Below are 20,614 nucleotides of genomic sequence, written 5' to 3' on the forward strand. Positions count from 1 at the left end.
CACAGCCAATTACTGGCAGCAAGTCTGACGCTTTGATGCTGGACTTGTTTTTTAACATCAACCATAGAACTATAAAGACACGAGTATCTCTGGTTGCTAAATTCATGGCATTCCATAGAATTTACTTGGCCACAAGCAAAAAAGGAGGGTGCTTACAGTGCACTTCAGAGTACGCCTGGCTTAAATGGGACCCCTTGTGGCTGTGTCACAGCTCCCTTCGTTAGGGGGCTGACTGTAGCCTGTAGTCACCACAGGCATCATTAGCCCTCTGTGAAACCACAGACTGAGTCTCATTCTTCATCTGCCTGTCTGCTGCCTCAACATTTACGCTGCGATGCTGCTCCAATGGCAGAGTAAGTGAGTCCAGCAGCACGGCAAGACAGCCACACAGAGCTGGTCGGATAAGAAATTCAAAAATGCAGCAAAAGTTCAAATGTATTCAGCGAGCGGGCCACTTGAATTGGTTCTGTAAAGGTTAGGGCTGAGGTTATTTTTTGAGGGTGGATTATTAGGCTACCTGGGCTGAAAAGAGGCATAACTGTGGGCAAGTAAGGGTCACTGTGGAGCTGCAGAGGACAGTGAGGGGAATGGAGAATTTAGGGTTTAAAAAAAATAAATAAATAAAATAAAATAAAATGTCACTCTAACAGCAGAAAACAGCGGGGAAAATGTACAAAATAAATGTTCGGGATATATCCAATTGAAGCAGCTGATTTCTCTAATCACACAGAAACAGCACTGCAATTGCCATATGTTCCTTTTTAAGAAAGAATAATTTATCCCAAAGGATTTAAGCAGGGCTGTGATAAAAAATAAAATAACATAAAAACATTTAAATTACAGATTAAATGTGCAGGATGAATTCAAGGTTGAAATGTTGATTTTTGTTTCCCGTTCTGTACTGCCCTCTAATGGAAAACACCACTCAGAAAGAAAAGAAGGAGCTCTGACATTAAGAGCTTCAGCAAGGAGAAAGACATACAGCATAATTAATCATGAGCTGAACTGAGTGGATTTTATGTGAAATCAGTGTCTAAATTAAACACATTTAAATTGATGAAAAGCCAGAGTTTGTCATTTTGAGGTTTATTTAAATATGTTTAACAAAACATGAGAACAGTATATAATACATAAGACATCTCCACTCTAGGTGGATTATAAGGCAAAAGCAAACAATGAGATCTAAATGAAGACAAAACAAATGCTTCACTACAAAGCTTTGTAGCCGTAAAATTCAGAGCCTTTATCACTGGATGTTGAACAAAGCATTCACTTGGCAGGAAATTAAAAAGCCAACGAGAGGTACAAAGACTAATTCTGCTTAGGAAAAAAACAACAACAACAACAATGCAAGACACATATTTTTAAGGGAATAATAATTCTTTAGAAAAACCATTCCAGCACTATCTGGCAAACGCAACGTAGACCCACGGGAGCATATGTTTGTAATTCCTACTGTTCTCTGTTTAAGTTATTTTTGTACATTCTAATTCTGCAACAACTCTGTATCACATTAACTATGCAGCATCTCTATTCTTAGATTTAAAAAAAAAAAAAAAACAGTTAACTGAATATTTACGAGTAACTCCAGTTGTTCCACACCTAACTTTTTGGCACTGTTTTGTGTTAAAAAAAAAAAAAAAAAAAAAAAAATCGGCCCTGTGTGTGTGTGTATCTGTGTGTGTGTACTGAATGAAGGACAGTTGGGCTCTGTCATGCTTCAGACTTCCCCTCTCTGCCTCTCATGGGTGAGCAGCCATTGTTTGAGATGGTCGCCCTTGCCGCTGATGTACGGCCCACTCTGTCCAGTGCTGGAAATTACTCGGTGACAGGGAATGAGGAGAGGAACCTGGTAGAGGCGGACAGAGAGAGGGAAGCTGCTAGGACGGAATAAACATTCAATTTCTGCAAATACACTTTTACATGCAAACAGAAAAGCTTTGAAAAACTTTTTTTTTTTTTCTTAGAAATAAAATTAATTTAGAAATTCGATTAATACAACGAGACAGGAGGCTGCCAAAAAAGCATAACTTGATTCTACATGTTCAAACACCAAAAGTAATATTTAAATAAAAGAAGTACAGATAACAGCTTTTTCTTATTATCTTTTTCTTACAGTAAGAAGGTGTTGAGAGCAGGTATGTATTATGTATGAAAGAACCTCTGATTTACCTCACAAATGATGTGATTTAAAAGTAACCAACATGTACAAAATATGAACTGCACTTTTTTCTTTCTTTTTTTTTCATAACATTAATTTATTTATTTTGCACTTTTTATGTTAATGCACTGCAAGAAAACAAAGTGCCACACCAGAAGTGTCTGGTTTGATCCTGCACAAATCCACATTCAGGGTGATGGCTCAGTCTTTGGGTATAAATGTTTTTTACTCTTTAATAGTAAAAAGCAAAGAAGCAATCAAAAATTAATGGGCAAAAACACCAGCAGGATGAATATTCAATTGAGAGGGTGTCAACATTAAGATCTGATAACCCTGTGATCATTAAAAAAAGGAAGTCGGTGGAGCGTTTACTCTTGTTGCAGACGACTGCCAGGGGGGTCCTGAGTTCTTTGTAAACTAAATGGCTGGAGAAAGATTAAACAAGCAAGCCTAAAACACTTCGATCATTGTGAATTCAGAACAAGAAGAGTGGCAATGGTTGGAGTGAAACACAGCAATTATTTCTTTTAAAACATCCTTAATGCTGCCCTCATTTTGTTCTTCCTAGACTCAAAACCAAAAAAACATCACAGTCACTGCTACATTGTGACTGTATCTCTAATTTAACCGAGTTGCACGCTGAATTAATAGATGTGTCTCCCGCCTTTCATACAAAAGTTGGACATGCAGCGTGTTTCAGTTTCAAATCCATCATTAAACCCGCTCCCATATCAACGGCAATAAAACTTTCCGAGCCCTAGATTAACCTTGCAGGCAGAGAAATACTGCTCGTGTATTCGGATCAATACTGTTCCCCGGGTTTGGAAGGAGAGCAGGGTACCCTCAAGGCCTTCGGATCTGCCTCTTCACTTGGGGGGAAAAGAGCACTACACCAGGCTTATCAATACTCAAATCCTGGTGAAGAAGAAGTGCCACAGAGAGGCGAGGATCGATTGAGCACACTGAGCTTTTCACAGCTGAAGCCCGAGTGGAGCAGTGCTACTGACAAGTAATTGACACTGACAATCTGACTCTGGATCTGAATCAGGAGCTGAGGGCTCAGGCTCCCAGGCTCCCTGACGAAAGGAAAGAAATGTCTGTAAAACATGAGACTGAGCAGTATTATACAGCCATCTAGCAGCATTGCCACTGGCTAATGTAATGTATAAAGTATATAGAGAATTTAGTGCATAGTTAAAAAAAAAAATCTGTCATTATAAATAATCTTTTTATTCCAAATCAATCCACAAAATCAGAGGAAAACACAGAAGTCAGATGAGGATGTGCATATCTGATTTTGTAGCTCATATGAGGGGGATCTCACTAGCTGTATAAAAAAAAAAAAAATGCTGTCTGCCTTTGCTGAGCATACCGGTGGTGCCCACAGCACTACATGGGCAGAGTTAAACAGGCTTTGATCAAAGAGTTTGATCAAAAGAAGACACACCACTTGCCCTCTAGCCCTCCATTTTGTACACAGTGATTTCATGGGCAAAATGATGCAGACCAGGTTTCCTACAAGAATCGGAGATTTGCAGTGAACGTCTACAGTAAAGACATAAGGGAACAGGAACAAAAAGTGTGGGCTTATAATCATGCTGTAGGTAGAGTTTTACTCCTCAGCTGATCTCAGGGGGGGCACTGATTTCACCATTGCACATGTTAGAACACACCTACAGTTTAGATTAAATATCCTGCAAAGAGTAAAACCTTTATCTAATGTATGTCTTTGAAAGACACAACAAGATTTCTGTACTTGAAAAAAACTGAAACAACTCAAAGGGCCATGAAATCAGATAATATTTTCTATAGTTTATAGTTATATTACAAATCACATGTCTGAATAATTTATATGAATGTAGGTAACTTTTACATTTACATGATATTGTTGCAGTAAATATTAACATGTTTACTTCTTGTATAAATGGACTGTTGTTTCTCATGAAATCTGAGAATATTTAAGGCTAACATAATCATTTGATCATCAATTAAGCTGATTATGCTCTTGATTAATCATTAAGAAAATTCCACCTAAAATACCTTTTTCACTTTAAGTTTTTATCAACCAGTAGATAAAAAACAATTAGCTCAGATGATCAAAATAGTTTCAAATGTGTAGCAGATCCCCTCTTGATCAATTACCCATTCATTACAGCTCTATATTTAACGCTGTATGTGACGTAACAGCGTCTCCAGAAACACTGACAATTATCCTTTGACTATATGAAGTCTCATTATAAAAAGAATGACTCTCCATGTCTGATTATATAAAGTAAGTAAAGACCGAAGCCTGTCAATCAGTGACAGCCATACTCACCGGGTTCCTCCTCATGGCTCCTCCCACCGCCCGCACTGCTCTGGGGTTTCCCGTCATTTCAGCGAGGCGTTTGTATGAAACCGTCTCTCCAAATTTCACATCCCTCAGAAGTACCTGCAACACGCGGCTGGTGAACGCATCTTTGTCAGAGGACAGAGAGAAAGAGACACAGACAGTGGAAGAGAGCAGAGAAAGAAACTCAGATGGCTTACAGTGAGCCGCGGTGACATGAAATGCTTTAAACAAGGACTGTGGTCTTTTACAAGTTCAAAGTTTGAGACATCATATCACTTCTTAGAACACTTCTTGTAATATGCTGCACATAATGTTCATCGCTGCTCTCTGTCTTTATTCTATACAATACTCCTCTAGTAACTAAATACACAGAAGTCCCCCAATTTGACCTTAGAACCAATATTAACATGCTACACAAGCTGATGTGAGAAAATTATTCCTATGGCAGAAAAATCTAGGTTATGCTTTGGAAAGGTCACAGCTAAAATTAAAAAAGTTCGCTCCTTCATTTAAAAGGATTAAGAGAGGCCAAAAAGACTGCAAATCTGCTCCAGATTTTTAATAATAATAATTTGAATGTTGCATACCATTTGTGGCAGTGGGATGACTTTGAGGTTAATCAGACCAATTTGTCCTTTTAATTGCTTTCTATTCAGAGTAGATTCATTATATCATCTTCACTTAAATGGCAGAATTCTTCAAATCATCCGCAGCTTAACGGACCACATTAACGGCTTTGATTTCATTAGCACTTTAGCAGTAGCATTATCTTTTTTGTGGATTACCAGGCAGTGACTGAGAGGCATGTTTGTCTAGCTCTGACTGCTGAAGAAAAAAGTATTTGAAGCATCTCGAAACCTTGAGACACTGATGCACGGAGCTTGTGTAGTGAGCGAAAAACACTCTTTTTTTTTTCCTGCACAGAGGACAAGATGGGGAACAATAGCCTCGTTATCAAGACGGGGGTGAAATTCTTCTAGTATATACATGTACTCAGTCATGAAAATTCAATTAGTGATCTCCCATTCTCTCTCATTTATATGGTCTAAGAGAGCACATGACAAGTGATCTATGTGAAATCCCTCTAAATTGGCATTGTGTGAAAACATGTCACACCCCTGTCTCTCTTCTACAGAGTGAACATCCTTTGCTCCCCAGGCTCCCTCGCTACCTTATAGTCACTCTCTGCTACACAAAGCCACGCGAACAAGGCAATTTGCCTAAACTGGGGGGAATAAGTGTAAAACCTAAAGGGGATACATTTGATTGATGCACACCCATGTGAGTTCTTTGTCTTGAACAAGGCCCGTAGGTACTGTTTAATAATTTTTCAGGTAATAATCACGCTGTCAACGAGATGACGGGCTCTTACGCAGACAGCCTTAATGTTATGAGGAGATAAGATACACCCTCAAAATTTCTTTTATGCTCTTCTTTTCCTCCTAAAGCTTGGATTTGGCCTTACGATGTGTGTAGTACATATTGATATTACTGTGGCACTGATGGATGGATGACAACCTGCCCAGACTAAAGGGATGGTAAATCCCTGTTGATGCAAACATTATTGACAAACAACCAAACTCAGCATCACATCAGCAGACAGAGCAACAAGCTACAGAGCTGTTTACACCTTTTCTAAATCCTGAGCAGCTGCTTCTCCTGGATCCTTTCACATCTCCAGCAGTTTTGGATAATAAAACAAGTGTCTTTGCTTTCAAGTGCCAGCACAGAGGTTAAAGAACTTTGCCCTCATCAGTGTTCGTGACAGAGACTTTATGTGGGTCGCTCAAGGTGACCAGCGATGATTTGGAGAGCAGTCCCCTAGCCCCATACTTCATAAAGAGCCTAATATGGTGTGTCTGAGGTCAGGACCCTCTTTAGATCGGGGTGCTGTGATGTCAATTGTTTAAATAAAACTTGAGGGGAACCACTTACATGTTTACAGACATCCCATAATTATGTCACAGGTCATTACCTACCATGAGGCCAGGTGATAGGGCTGCTGCAGAGGTACAGATAGATTTACCTCAGGAAAAATCGACCACATCTAGTGATTATGAGGATATTGACATTATGATTGATTTGCTCATAATTTTGTATATGAGAGCAATTTCAAAGACCAAAAAAAGAAAAGAATAAACTGATTTCCATCAGCCCTGCTAATGACAGATTTGGAGAGACGACCTCCAGCTGACAGTCACCTCTTACATGGTTGTGAGAATAAAAAGACAATAGTGGAAATGCAGCTACCTCATTATCCTTTGTGTCTAATGGGAGGGAAGACTTTGACTCCTAGTCAAAGTGTCTCTTGAGTCTTGGGGGATCCATACTTTTGAAGGCTGACGGGGTGCTGATGATTCTCTGATTATTCGATATTCTGAAAACGTTCATTTCCCTAATTCCTCTCCACATCACAGGGGCGAGTCCTGGTGAGTGTCTCATCTCGCCCTGCGCTGTGCACAGGGGGAGGTTCAGGCTCCTGCAGGAACACAGTCATTTGGGCTTTGAAGAGCGCCCTTCCCCCTTTGCCTGGCCCCCTCCCCGCACATTCCCTGCGCCGCTTACCGAGACTAAGATCCTCTCGTCTGTTACATATGGATGTATAATTAATGAGATAAGAATATGCATCGTTTTAAGAACCCACGTTGGCATCTGTGTTTTTCTGAAGGAGCAAATGCGAGTGCATACACACACACACAAACACATTTGAGCTAACTGAGCATAAAACCCGCATGCTCACACTATTACTCTACCCCTGTTGACCAAACTTGCGTGTGATGTTGTGCATGACAGTCAGACACTATAGAAAACTGCGCCTCACATCTCCTTTCATGTCACCTCTGTTTCTCAGGTATGTCGTGACAGCTAATATGAAAAGTGGCTTGTTTTGTCAGAAATGTGTAAATAAACATGGCAACACTTCAAGTGAAGGTCACAACTCAATATTACATGACAAGTGCTGCAAGAGCGCTGTCGCGTTCAGGTTCTCCCCAAAGATAACTGTGCAAACAAAAGTTGGTTGTCACGGATTGTAATGACCTGATTAAACTTGTATTTTTCTTTTCCCAGACTGGCAGTGGCTGCATGACTTGATCGAGGAGGAATTTGTACAGCAGGGAGGCGAAATCTAACCCTTAAAATTTGTGAATTACAAAAAAAAACAAAAAAACAAAAAAAAACACAACAACAAAAAAAAATTTATTTTCTGTCCTCAAAAGTCAAATACTCCTGATACCCACATTTACCATGCTTAGCCTATGGCTTTGACTACTGAGAGCAATCCATGCCTAAACCCTGTATTTATGGAGCCCCAAAACAACAGGCGAGGGAAAGAGGTGGAACACAGCACAATCACCTATTCAGATCAGGTACTAATGAAGAATTCCATCTATCCTGAAATTTAATTAAAACCCCAAAGACTTCAGATGAGATGCGATTTGAAAGAGCCTGGGGCTGGTACACAAGCACTTGGTGGCGAAGGGAATCACACTGAAAGTTGATATCGTAATTGGTCCTGATGTATTTCTGCATTGCCTTTGCGGGAGCGTGGGACTCATAGCTGTATACAGGGTCTCGATGGAGTACCTGCTCATTGAAAATGCCATCACTCAAGCACTACAGATCTGCATGAAATTAGAGAGCAACTAAGGCCTGATTGCAGGGGAAGGGAGGCTCAATTGTTAAATGCATATATTAGATTTTTTTTTTTCTGTGTAGGAGTGCTTAAGCTCTTCTGAAAATCTTTAAGTTAAAATGAATCTCAGTGTAACAAAGAAATTGCCTGTAATTGTTTTGAAAATGGCTCTGTGATTTTAAAAAAATGAGTCATCACGCTACTGTTATGTCGTGTTTCCCCAAAACAGGAAAAAATTATTTCTTCTTTTTGCTTCCCCTAACCCCCATTTTTTCCTCTCCGCACACTCCCATCATTCACTCTGGCAGCACAAGCAGTTGAAAGGACACTAATTGTCCATTTTTGGGGTGCTTTCATTTTACTCAGCCTAGGCGACTGGTCAAGCCAACAATAAGCTCATTCAAACTTTACCACCATTCACATGTTCTCATTAAAAATAAAAAAGAAAGAAAAAAAAAAAGAAAGCTTCCTGTCTCAAAATGTCAAGAGTGGAATTCGATCAGTTTCAAAGAATGTGCCAAGAATCATGGAAAAGCTTGCCAAGACTAACACGCGTGGTAAGAGCTGCCACAGATTACTGAACCAAGTTACAGCTCTGTGTTCTGTTCTCTCTCCGCCGCTCACACACCACCCACTTTTCCTCCACTCTCCCTCTCAGCCATAAAATACTTCATTATAACACAGTGAGCCAGTGAGTGTAAGTGATGTAACTGACAATTAAGAGTGAAAGCCTGATCCCAGTCATGGCTCTGCAAATATTTATCCATGACAGACCTCCTTGCAGGGCGGGGTGGTGAAAGGCAGGGAGCGGGAGACTCCCAGTGGTCTGCGGCTCACTGAAGTACGCCTGGAGCCATTCAACGCAGCGCTGCAACTCGGGGCTCGTTTCTGCCGGGCTATCGTTGACCACACAGCTCATGGGGGCCTCGCTGCTCCTGTGAGAGATGTAAGGCGGGATTGGGAGGTAAGATGGGGATCAGAGGAGCAATCATCATACCCAGTTCTTGGTTGAACAGTACTAAAATATGTCACAAGAGTGTAATAACAAATGACACAGATGCAAGATGACATAATTTGCAGAGTGAAACATAAGTTGTTAATGGAGATGTGTTTAAAATCTAAAGTTACACATGTCGAGGTTGTTCCTGCCACTTGAATGTGACATATATCAGCGCATTCAATCCAAGAAAAAGTAAAGATATAAGATATATATTAAATGCAGCATAATAACACAGTCAAACTATTGACAACAGTGGTAACAGTTCCTGAGAAAGTAAAAAAAAAATTTCCAAAAAAATGAAACAAAAAAAAAAAAACAAAAAAAACACCCAAAAAAAAAAAAAAAAAAAACAAGTTCTCAGAAGAAGTCAGAAAAAGTTAAGAACACAGCCGTAACAACAGCTTTAACTCTGCCTGGGTTTAGTTTATAGTTCATGACAAGAATAAATGGATTTTTTTGGCCAGAGCAGTGCTGGCCAGCATAGCACTGCACTTGGACGTGCATCTTAGCATTAGTAGATGCTTGGAGGAATTTGCCGATGGTTGAGTTGGCATCACTTAACAGCTGAGTTTCTCTCTGCTGCTGACCACCCCCCAGGTCAATGCAAGCAGACTGACCCATATTTGACACTTAAAGACCCTACTGGGAAGGTCCTCTCTTAGCATGTGCATTACTCCGAAGTGGACCTCAAGCTGTGTTGTGGATTCTAAAGCAGGCCGCCAATTCCATTAACTGGTGTACAGGACTTATAAATAAATAATGTCACCATTTAAGTGCTCCTTTTTTTCAAAATTGGCTTATCCTGTATGGTATTAATAATAGACATTTACTTTGTTAAACACAAAGACTGTCTCTCTGCTGCCTGCCGTAACAACATGGCCCTAAAGTGTTTTTACACTTCTGCAGGTCACAGTTTGAGCAACGTTTTATATTGGACATGTGAAGCTGAGGTTTACTGGAGTGTTATGACTGAGCAGGTCAGTTTTCAGAGAACTGCTCTGCCTGCTAGTTTGTGGCTGTGTGATGAAAATCTCTTGGGTGCCGTTTAACAGTGGGTGTAAATACAGTAAAAGGTGTAAATACTCTCATTTCTAAATAAACCACACAGCAGTTTATAGTTGAGTGGTGAAAACTCGGAAACCCACCAGCGGGCTCTGTGCTGAGACCCACTCAAACAATGGCCATGGCTCATGGCAATCTCTGTCGGCATGGGTGAGTGCCCAGCCAGCCCCTACTTGTCATTGTCTCTCCTTTCTATCGCTCCCTCTCCCCTCCTCCCCCAGCTCTCCCTCCTCATTTCCCCCTCTCTATTTCTCTATCCTCCCACTCCAGCTCTTTTGGCTCCCCACCACCTACACACCCCGACTCACACTTACCACCACCACCACCACCCCCCTTCCCAACCTCTCTTTCTCTCAGCAAGGATCTTCAGGCCACTGTTCCCTTTCTACCCCCCCGCCCACCCCCAACTCGCATCCTCCCACCACCACCTCCTCTACCTCTCCGCACCCCAATCTTTCTCTCTGAGAGGATGTTCCAGCTGCTGCACACTGACAGCTCGGGGATATTGTGTGTGGAAATGTTCCTGTTGGACCCGCAGGCCCTTACAATCTACCGGACAAAGGCTAGTGCACCTTTGCTTAAGGCTTGGCACCTTTGACCTCCTGCTCGCACTTCAGACTTGTCACTGTGGCTAATTCTCTTCTCCCCCTTGTTGGTGGATGAGCCCGCTTTAAAAGATGTTTGAGTGATTCAACATTGACAATAGTAAAAGTTAATGCAATGCAGTACATGCTATGGCTGGTAAACAACAGCAAAATAAATCAATAAAAAAAGGGTGAACAACATCAGTGGAGCTGAAGTCTGTCACCTCTTGGTGCAACGGGGGATTGTTTTTAAAGAGCATGTGGGCAGTGGAGATGTAGCTGCTGCTACATTTCCAATCGCTTCAGTGAGTCAAGCAGCATCATATGTTCTTTATAGAGTCCAGACTGGCACATTAGAAACAGTGGCCTTCAAATGAGAGATTAGAGATGTGTAATAAATGTTGGACTAATTACAAAGAAACCCTCAAAGGAGTAGCAATCTGTATATTGTCTTAAAGTAACTGTTATCCCCTGTATGGCAATCAAAAATCATAATTAGTAGTAATTATAGGAAGTACTTCAATAACTCTTTAAGTTCATATAAACAATTCAAATTAGGTTAAAGCTGAATTGTTCTTTTCATGACTGCATAAATCATACTTCTTGAAATGTCCTTCAGCCATTTACTATTTCATAACAGGTAAGGAAATAAGAAACTAATTCCAAACTAGCCAAGGATCTGCTGCACTTAAAAGAATATTTCCCCTGATACAAGATAGTGATTTGAGAAAATTTCTAATACTGTGCTCCTGTCACAATCAATTTCCAATTACCATAAATCATTGTTGCGTAAAGTGGGAGTCATTTGGAGTTCTACCTATTTTCCAACTCTAATATAAAGAATGAAATGAGCATTTATATAATGTTAGAGGTTATTTCATTCATCCTGGAAGAAACAATCAAAGGAGACAAAAGCAAAAAGAAAAAAAATGCATTCAACTTGTCAATTTCCTTTAGAATATTTGGAATCTCTAGCTGCACGAGACTTCAGTCAGACTTTTTCTATCAGCTGTAGACGTGAGAATGAAACAGGTTAACCACAGGATCTAATTGAAAGGAATCTGGCGAAGGGTGTAATGGTATATTGCACAAAAAGGGGAAAAACTCAGAACTCAAGCCTCCATCCTGTGAAGCGTGATGGCGCTCATCCTGACTCGATCGGCTGTCACTTTTGACACAGCCTGCCAGAGTTCTCCTTCACCGATCATGGGTAACATGGCGGGTCAGAGAATGAAATAGAAAAGGCCAAGAGCAGTCCAATATTTTCCTCAGCCTTATAGCTGCAGATACTTAACTCAGAGACGTCAAAGACTCAAGAGAGCATGAAAAAAGGCTAAAATGACTGTCTAAAAAGGGAAAAAAATACAGCATGTCTCTATGAATGTCAAGATCCTGATGGTCTCTGAGCAAAAGGCTGTGATACAATTGTAAGCCACTTGCTCAATGCAGCGCGTTCAACCATTTGAACATCATTCAGATGCCTATCTATCTACTAAGGCACTAAAGTCAAGAGCTTTTGGAGTGGTATGCTGTAAGGAATGGTTCCTGTTCTGTTGCAAGAGTAGAGGTTTTATCCTCTGCTGTTTAAAAATAAAAACAGCTGGATAAACTGCTCTCCAGACATCCAGCAACTCTTATTAGCAAATGTCCACGATAGAGGCTGCAACGCTCAATCCAATACATAAAGGTAGTGGTAAAATACTGCAGAGTAGGCAACAAAGCACACAACAATTAGGTCTTCTCCCAACTGGCTAGCCACAGGAGTCAGTGAAGGCATGTATTACCAGAGCCTTAACTCTTACTCCATTATGTAGTGTATCCACACCCTGAGTCGACGCTGCAATGTTTATCTACAACAGACTACTGAGCAGTTTCAAATAGCGTTTTTAGCCTCTATCCTCAAGTGCCACAGTAAGAGATTCCAATTACCCGAATGGTAAGGAGCCAGTGAGGGAGGCACAAAGTACATTAGGGATCCCCTGTAACTGCAGGGACCTTTTAGAGCTTCAGCTGAAGAGGGCCAGGAGACTGAGGGGACAGTGACCCTGCATGGATAGCCTCTGTCAAAATTTGACCACGTCAAGCACAAAGGCATTATGGGAATCCAGTGTCACCAAGTCCTAATTACTGTCTGTGTTCAGAGCAAATTACTGCCTTGTTCCTCTGATTAGCGAGGAGGCTAATCTTCACCTGTGTACGCCAGCACTGCTGAGGGCCCTTGAGTGTTAGCACTTCGTCTTCTGTAATTTATTTTTAAATCAGTGCCCGCTCCCAAGAGTTTTGAGTGTTTTGTTGTGAACCGCTTACCATGATCCCCACCACCGCCCCCTCACCCCTAAATCCTTGACTAAATCCTTGTTTGGTGCAGCAGGAAGATAAGCAAGAACAACACTTGGGCATAATTGACTCGTACTCCTCTCCAAGATGTCAGAGTCGAATCATCTTGCTGCATATTGCCTTAGTATGTCACACACTGTACACTTCTGCATGTTGCAGATATAGAATCCAATCAAGTTCTAAAACAAACTAGCACAACCCATGTTGGAAAAACTTCCCGGTTGACAGCAGGGAAAAGAAGGGGGGGGGGGGAGGGAAAATAGCAGGAGTTACTTTTAACTGCTTCTCTACAATGAGGGGAAACTCTCATTCGGCTCCCAGCCTCACCCTGGAGGGTCTGCTTTGGAGACCACAACATTTGCAGATTTTCATCAGAGCGAATGTCAGTGTCTCGTCTGCGTGGGGCGGTTTACAGGTAGTGTGTTACACAGGTGTTGGTTTACACAGGAAATGGCACATGCAGCCTGATTGGGACGGTCCCAAGAGATGGAGGCATAAACATAGAGTGCAGATGGGTCCAAGGGCCAGTGGGAGCGGCACCTTAATGAATACGCAGCTGAGTACTACACTTCACAACATGCAAAACATTATTCTAAAGCTGTAGTAAAAAATAGAACAAAAATCATCTGAATATCATTACAAAATGAATTATTCATGCCATTTCTAAAGGGACTACGTCAAAAAGTCTCCCCTCTGCTTTATTGATGATTTCATTCAATATCTCAGCAGATCGCTGTTTGCATGACGAAGCATTTTGGTTACTAATGTAAGCAGTTTATTTAAAACACATCTTTAAATATCCATCTATCAGGCAAAGAATAATTTTAATTAATAAAAAAACTGACTAAATATAACAGATCCAGTGAGAGAAACACTGACAAAAAAGAAAAAAAAAAAAAAGAGAGAGAGGAACTACGGTGGAAAAGAAGTAGTTGTTATGGTTCCCGGTGTTTGAGCACATCATGTAAACAGGCCCCAACCAGGGAGCACATTTACCATACTTCTATTCAGTGTGAACCAGGACATTGATTCACAACACTACACGAGTGTGAGAAAAACGATAAATGCCTCACCTCAGATATTTCACACTAGCGTTGGTAGTGTGTAAAAGCTGTTGTGACAGCTTGGGTATTAGAACTAGATAGATGGAAAATGTCTGGCTGCTTATGAATGCCAATGTGAAAGGGGTGACGGGTTTGACACAAAAACACTCCACCTCAGAACAATTAGGCTGTTCTCAGGCCCCATCCAGTGTTGTCAGTGATAATGGAAAGCTGTGAGGATAACCGGTGATAAATAGACTTTAACACCCTCGTCTTTAAGAGCAATGCAGTCCTGCAGTCCTCTCATATGCTTAACTAATCATGACCATGGCCAGCAAATTCATACAAAAGACTAATTACTGTTGTACTTCACTTCAGTCTCAAAGGCCTCTATAAGGACTTGGGGGTTCTCTTGCCTCTTTTCTCCTCTTGATGGGTATTTTTTTTTTTTTTTTTTTTACAAGTAGGCCTCATGCTAGACAAAAGCATTTAAAAATTTGTGATTGCTTTCATCCGCTTTAATTACATTCAGAAATGGCATTTCTGCCACATAATACACCCCTATTGTTTCAGAATTATCTGGCTTGGGGAGTAAAATCTACAATATTTGACGATGCTCCCGAGCTAAATCGCCTCTTGAAATTGAAATATGCTGCCGAAATGCAAAATAAAAAGCCAGCCTTTGCAGCTGATATACTGGAAGCTCCTTGGCTTTCTGCAGAATGCTATTATTATGCATATCCAGGTAGAAAGTTAATTAACCCAAAGCTTAAGCTAATTATGGTAGCAGAATGCTATCAACCAAACGCTTTCAGTCAGACAGCTGTCCAGAATTTCATTTGCTAATCATTTGTCTTTTGCCGGAGCATATGGTACATTTCCCCGCTATCACAGCAACAACAAACAGATGAAAATCATTAACTAAAAACAATGTGCAATGTGAAAAATCAGACACAGATTTATAAGGCTTTGTGTCAGAGAAAAAAAGAAGGATTTACGGCCTGGGAAGTGTAATGATAATTTTGGTCTTAGCCACTTAGGATTTTAGGCAGATCACGTGACCCGAGTGTGCTGGGAATTCAGATGCACAAATATATTGTTTATATCTATATGCAAATGAGTTTTTTATCCGTGTTAAATTAATTACAATTTTCTATAGAGGCGTATGCAAGGAGCTTGTTCTTAACAATTTTTAGCTTCTAACACATTTTGTGCCTGTTTTTCCAACACAATATTTTTATGTTGTTAAAAGTAGAACTCCCTCAGCTCAGAATTAAATCAATTATTTTCCAAGAAATGCTTCATGCATTATTTTTCTTTTCTTTTCATAAAAACACATCATACTGGCTGTTAAAGGGTGATTGATATCAGCATTGCCTGGCGACATTATCAGGCAATAAAGGCTACTCAGGTTCTAATGCAACATGTCATACGCAGGCTCCTGCAGTACATTTCTATTGAGGACCTCACAAGCTAAATTGCTTTTTTCCCGCTCCCCCACATCTCAGCCAGCTTGACAGACAAATTGATCAAAGCATTGTAAAATAATATGCTCACAAAATGTCTCGGGGCAGGAGTCCAGCCCTTTTTTTCATTTTTCACCCTAATAAAAAACTGCTCTATGATTTCCTCTGTATTATGTGTCTGTGCTCTGTGTGAAAGAGGCAAGAAGCGTCATATTTCAGATAACAGTAATCTCCTGTAAACAAAATGCATATCATTTTTCTGTGAACGCTGAGGCCATACTAAAAACTAAAGAGGGGAAAAGCTGGGGAACAGGAAGGCTGGTGCATAGGGCCCCAACAGGGGTTGTTGAGATGTAATGAATTTGTTCATCTGATGGTGCCTTCAGGGCTGTCGTTAGACTGGCAGAGGAGGTTGATTTCAGGAAATGTTCCTAAGATCAGTTAGGAAGCAAAAAGAGCTTGAGACGTTTCTATTAGAAAGAGCTGACGGTCATGGTGTGTAAGCAATACTTCAAGGGCATTTATGTAGCTATAATGGCATTTATCAATAACTATCTATCAATGCCACAAATGCTTTTTGTTGCAGCTCCAGCCACTCAGCACCAACCAATACTGAGTCTAAAAAACAGTGAAAGCAAACACTGTCATGTAAGCCTTTAAAGCTATGGCTCGCTAACAAATAACTGCTGTAGTCCCCCCCCTTTATTTTATGCATGGACGTTATCTATTTCCCTTATCCAAAATACGCTCTTAGAGATCATTTATCACAGTGACTTCCTAAGCCTGCACCACACCACATCCAAAGCTGGAAAGAGCCTTGTTTAGTATGTCATAAATAAATCAATGGAAATGCCTGATCTGAACTATTACTGCTACAGGAAGGCTTTTCTGAGATCTACATGTAAAGCCTGTTGCAAAGATAAGCCTGTATTTTGTCACTTTATCTCGCTTTCCTTAATGCCTGTTTACATTGAATTACTCCACATATCTGAGGTGGCTCTAGTTCCCCTGTCCTGTGACAATAACATCATATTCAACTGGTTGGGATAAAATCTGAACATTTTCCTAATGATTTCTTGCTCACACCTTAGAGAACATACAGACAGCGATGTGATCGAAGCTCCACTTATGACCGACATAGCAAATGATATTAAACTGAGAAATGATCTAGTGATGCGAATCATTAAATTCATTTGCATATTCCTACTGAACCTGAACACACAAATTAAACCCCTTTCGCAAAGAGACGGGAAAAAGGTGCTTGCGCATGGTTACAGGACATCTTCCATAATCAAAATTCCATATTAATAATTTTCTCACTTCAACTCATTAACAACAAGTGGAATGTTTTTCCTGCTTGATGAATTTTAGGAAATGGCAGACAGTCGAGAAGGAAACACGTGTTGAGGTATAATATACAAGGTCATTAATGGGTTTCCATAAATTAGAATTTAAACATACATTTTGGAAAGGATAACTTCTTATCCGGGTGCATGTGAAATGGTTTAATTTCCCAAATCATTCAAGTTTATCAAATGTGAATCTGCGATACTTGGCCATTTAATTTCAATCTAATCAAAACTGATCTGAGATGTAGGATGTGGACCTGTAAAAAACGAAGGAATAAGTACTTATTAACGCTGCTTTTAATCAGTTTCAGTCGCTTCAGTAAGACTGTCTTCATCCTGACAATTTTGAGGGATGGGCAGGCCATGAAATGCAACCACATATTACATTTCTGAGTGTCAGCTGACACTAAATTAATGCATACAAGTTGAAGGAAACACACAAAAAAACCAAAAAAACAACAACAACAAAAAAAAAAAAACAGACGAGAATAGTCTATGCTCCCCGTGGCCTTAGCTGACCTCCTAGACATCACTTCTAATCAACTCCCTTAAGGGTAATAAACAAGTTATTTTTCTGAAATTTCAAATATACTGCAGGAAGAATCACAACCGCATGCCATCAGAAATCTAATTTCAAGCCCAACTGTATTCTAGTGCCCCTCATATTTCTAGTGCCTGCTCATATTTGCGCAACTTTCTCCAGGATATTTCTTGTGGGATCTACAAAAATGCCCTGCTTCCAATGAGGAATGGTGGCACTCCATCACAGGAGTGGATTCTGTCTGCCTGTAAATTTCACACCTTTGTTTATCACGTCACCAGCCCGGCTGTTGTACAGTACCTTTCAGCAGGTGCGACATCCATTAGGATCTGGATGGTGTGCACACCATTCTCACATCCACTGACTTGGATCGTCCCCAGGGGGCTCAGCAATGAGATGGTCTTCTGAGTGCACTGGCTCTCCCTCTGCTTCTTCATGTTGTTGCCCTGCTGAGGAAGTACAAATTACTGTGTTCATTGACATATTCATGTGGCAACTTTCACAATTTCCCACACATATTTGCATTGAATGATCTATTGAAAAGCAAGCGTGCCACCAAAAGAAGATGACTAACGTATTTGAACACCTTGCCTCCAAACAATGTCATGATGTGACTTGAACCCTACATTACTCTCAAATATTTCTTTTGTGCATGGGAAAGAATCCGCCTATCTAACCAATAAATCGCCCATTTTTTCCCCTCTTTCTGTTCTATATATCACATAAATGAGAAAAACAATGCAGTCTGTTCCCTTGTCTGGTGGGGGATTCCCAAGATAGCTCGACATTATTTTCAATCCGTCATTTTTGGTTGATGGCCGGGATGTTTTTCTAGCATTAAATTTGTTCCTTAGGGTGCAACTCCAATGGGATTCTAGTTTCCAGCCCTTAACAACAGCAAAAACGTGCAGCTTTTCTGACGACTGAGATGGATACTGGCAATAACCAGACAGCAGTTCCTTTTTTATTTTTACTTTGAGGGAAGGAGAGATGATTGACTATGTTATATGTGAGTTTTTGAGAGATGGGGGTTATAATAAATAAAGGTCACATTGATTGTAAGAGTTTCAACCAAGGAAACCTTCACTTTCCAGAATCTTGATCTAAAAAGAGTAAAGGGTAAAACTGTACTACCTATCACATTTTTAATAAATCTTCTAATATATATACAATCCACATTTTTAAATTTACTTGAACAATCAAATCTTGTGACATTTGTGGTGATGCAAATGGTCACTTTTTTTTTTTTTTAAATCTTTCCATTAATCAGATATATTTGAGTTTAGTCATTTATAGCAGAGGAACAACACAATGTTCCTATGTTTCAAAAAGGCATTACTAGAGAATAAATAAATGGAGCCTCTGCATAAGAAACATAAAAGTATTACTGCATTTCCATTGATTGATTAAGTGATTCATTCTGGCATGTCTTGTATATCTACAAACGTCTTGGAAGCTCATGATAAGAGAGGTTTACAGTATATTGACAATTCAAATACTTAGCAAACACACACATATATATGTGTGTGTACATACAGCCAAACTTTTAGCACTCTGCAGTCTTGTGGAATAACTATTTAATCAAACAGCTGGCAAACTTAAAAAGCGATTAATCATTTAATTGTAACCAGCAACTACAGTAAAAATGAATCATTTTATTTCCTCCAGGAAAAATCCCTGGCTCCACCTTCTGAAAAGTGACTGCTTTCTTCTTTTCTTTGTCTTAAGGGATAGTAAACTGAATTTGGGAGAGCTATGCACTGTTAGTCAGACGGCAAAAACAATTGGGAGATGTCATTTTGAGCCTCAAGATATTTTGATGGACATTTTCACTTGCTATCTCTTAACAGTCCATAATAATTAAAAACAAAAAAATCAAGAGATGCAGACCTCGAGCAAAAACTAAATAACTATAACTTATTACAAACAGTATATTTAATTTTATACTGGATGTCTTTTACCCCTCCCTCCTAGCCTTACACACACGCACACCACCACATCTGTCATGGTATGTGATCACAAATGCGTGTGCTTCAACTTTCTTGTTTCTACTCTTGCAGCTCTCACTGTATTCATCAGGGGTTTGCCTGAACTGACAATAAAGGCAAGAAATTTCTGAGCCAAACAATGGTACAGTGCACTTTGGATAAGCGTTGAACACACACTATCTGCCATTTAGCAAGCTGGTAATAAACGCAGAAGGAATAATGGACTTTGGCAATGATGGCCTTAGTTTAATAGTCAGCGCTCATTAAAAATAATGTTATCATGTTTATCCTGTGCCGTTTTCGGCGCAGTGCACTAGTCTACTAAGTGAGTGCTTGAATGTTTGATGTTCACCCAGCTTTTCACAGCGAGGAACAACAAACAATAAGCAGCTTGTGTTGTTAAAAAATCGCTGGCAGGATCCTCACGCTCGTCAATCATTTCACTCGTTTCTCGTAAGACTAGTTCCTGGACAAACCTGCGTGATTAATTGAGTAGAAAGCACACCGTGACCGGGCAGGTGCGTAAATGCAACATGTGCGGTTGAAAATTCAGGAGATTCATGCCGAAACACGGAGGACATTTGCTGCAACCTGTGAAGGTGTTGTTTGTCTCGAAACTACTTCACTACGCTTTCAATACGAAACGTGCCGTTAAAATGTAAAAAAATAATTAGCAGAGGTTCTAAAAAGGACCAACGCTAGCTTAATTTAAAGATGACACTCGGAAGCTTAAGTATGTCGACAATCTCTAAAGTTCATTTGATGTGAATACTCTGAGAAAGTTCAACACAGTTTAATAGCTTTGTAGCTTACAAACGAGGCCTTCTCTTCCGTTCAGTCTTAGTGTAATGCCCAATCTTCTTCCCGAGCTAAACAAATTACTCTTCCTGTTTCTCCGGGCAGCCTGGTCGGGTTGTCCAATCACGACAGCCAAAAGTCCGCTCTTGCTCTGTAATTGGTCAGTAGAAGTCTTCGCTCCGCCTCCTACCAAGGACCGACGTGAAAGAAGACTTCTCTAATAGGTCTCGAGTTGGGATTTGGGGTCCTTCAGGGGTTCCCCAGAACACCGAAGACTGGTAATGTTAGTGATTTAGATATTTGATTTGCTTGATGTTTT

General features: G+C 40.3%; 1 protein-coding gene across 6 annotated transcripts; it reads right to left on the bottom strand.

Moving 5' to 3' along the window:
• Positions 1-1,636: 1,636 nt before the first annotated feature.
• mgmt (O-6-methylguanine-DNA methyltransferase) lies at positions 1,637-20,404 on the bottom strand. Of its 6 annotated transcripts, none has more exons than XM_042010745.1 (5): positions 20,311-20,404; positions 17,810-17,958; positions 8,902-9,062; positions 4,479-4,618; positions 1,637-1,849 (listed from the first exon to the last, which is right to left on the bottom strand). In XM_042010745.1, the coding sequence occupies exons 2-5, from the start codon at positions 17,944-17,946 to the stop codon at positions 1,721-1,723; spliced, it is 567 nt and encodes a 188-aa protein (XP_041866679.1). In that variant the 5' UTR covers positions 17,947-17,958; positions 20,311-20,404; the 3' UTR covers positions 1,637-1,720. The 6 variants fall into 6 exon arrangements, with proteins under 6 accessions (XP_041866679.1, XP_041866681.1, XP_041866682.1 ...); XM_042010747.1 differs by having other exon boundaries at positions 17,810-17,955; positions 20,311-20,397; XM_042010748.1 differs by lacking the exon at positions 20,311-20,404 and adding an exon at positions 20,062-20,283 and having other exon boundaries at positions 17,810-17,955.
• Between the last annotated feature and the right edge of the window lie 210 nt (positions 20,405-20,614).

The sequence above is a fragment of the Melanotaenia boesemani genome, chromosome 16 (genome assembly GCF_017639745.1).
Source record: "Melanotaenia boesemani isolate fMelBoe1 chromosome 16, fMelBoe1.pri, whole genome shotgun sequence".
NCBI classification, from domain to species: Eukaryota; Metazoa; Chordata; class Actinopteri; order Atheriniformes; family Melanotaeniidae; genus Melanotaenia; species Melanotaenia boesemani.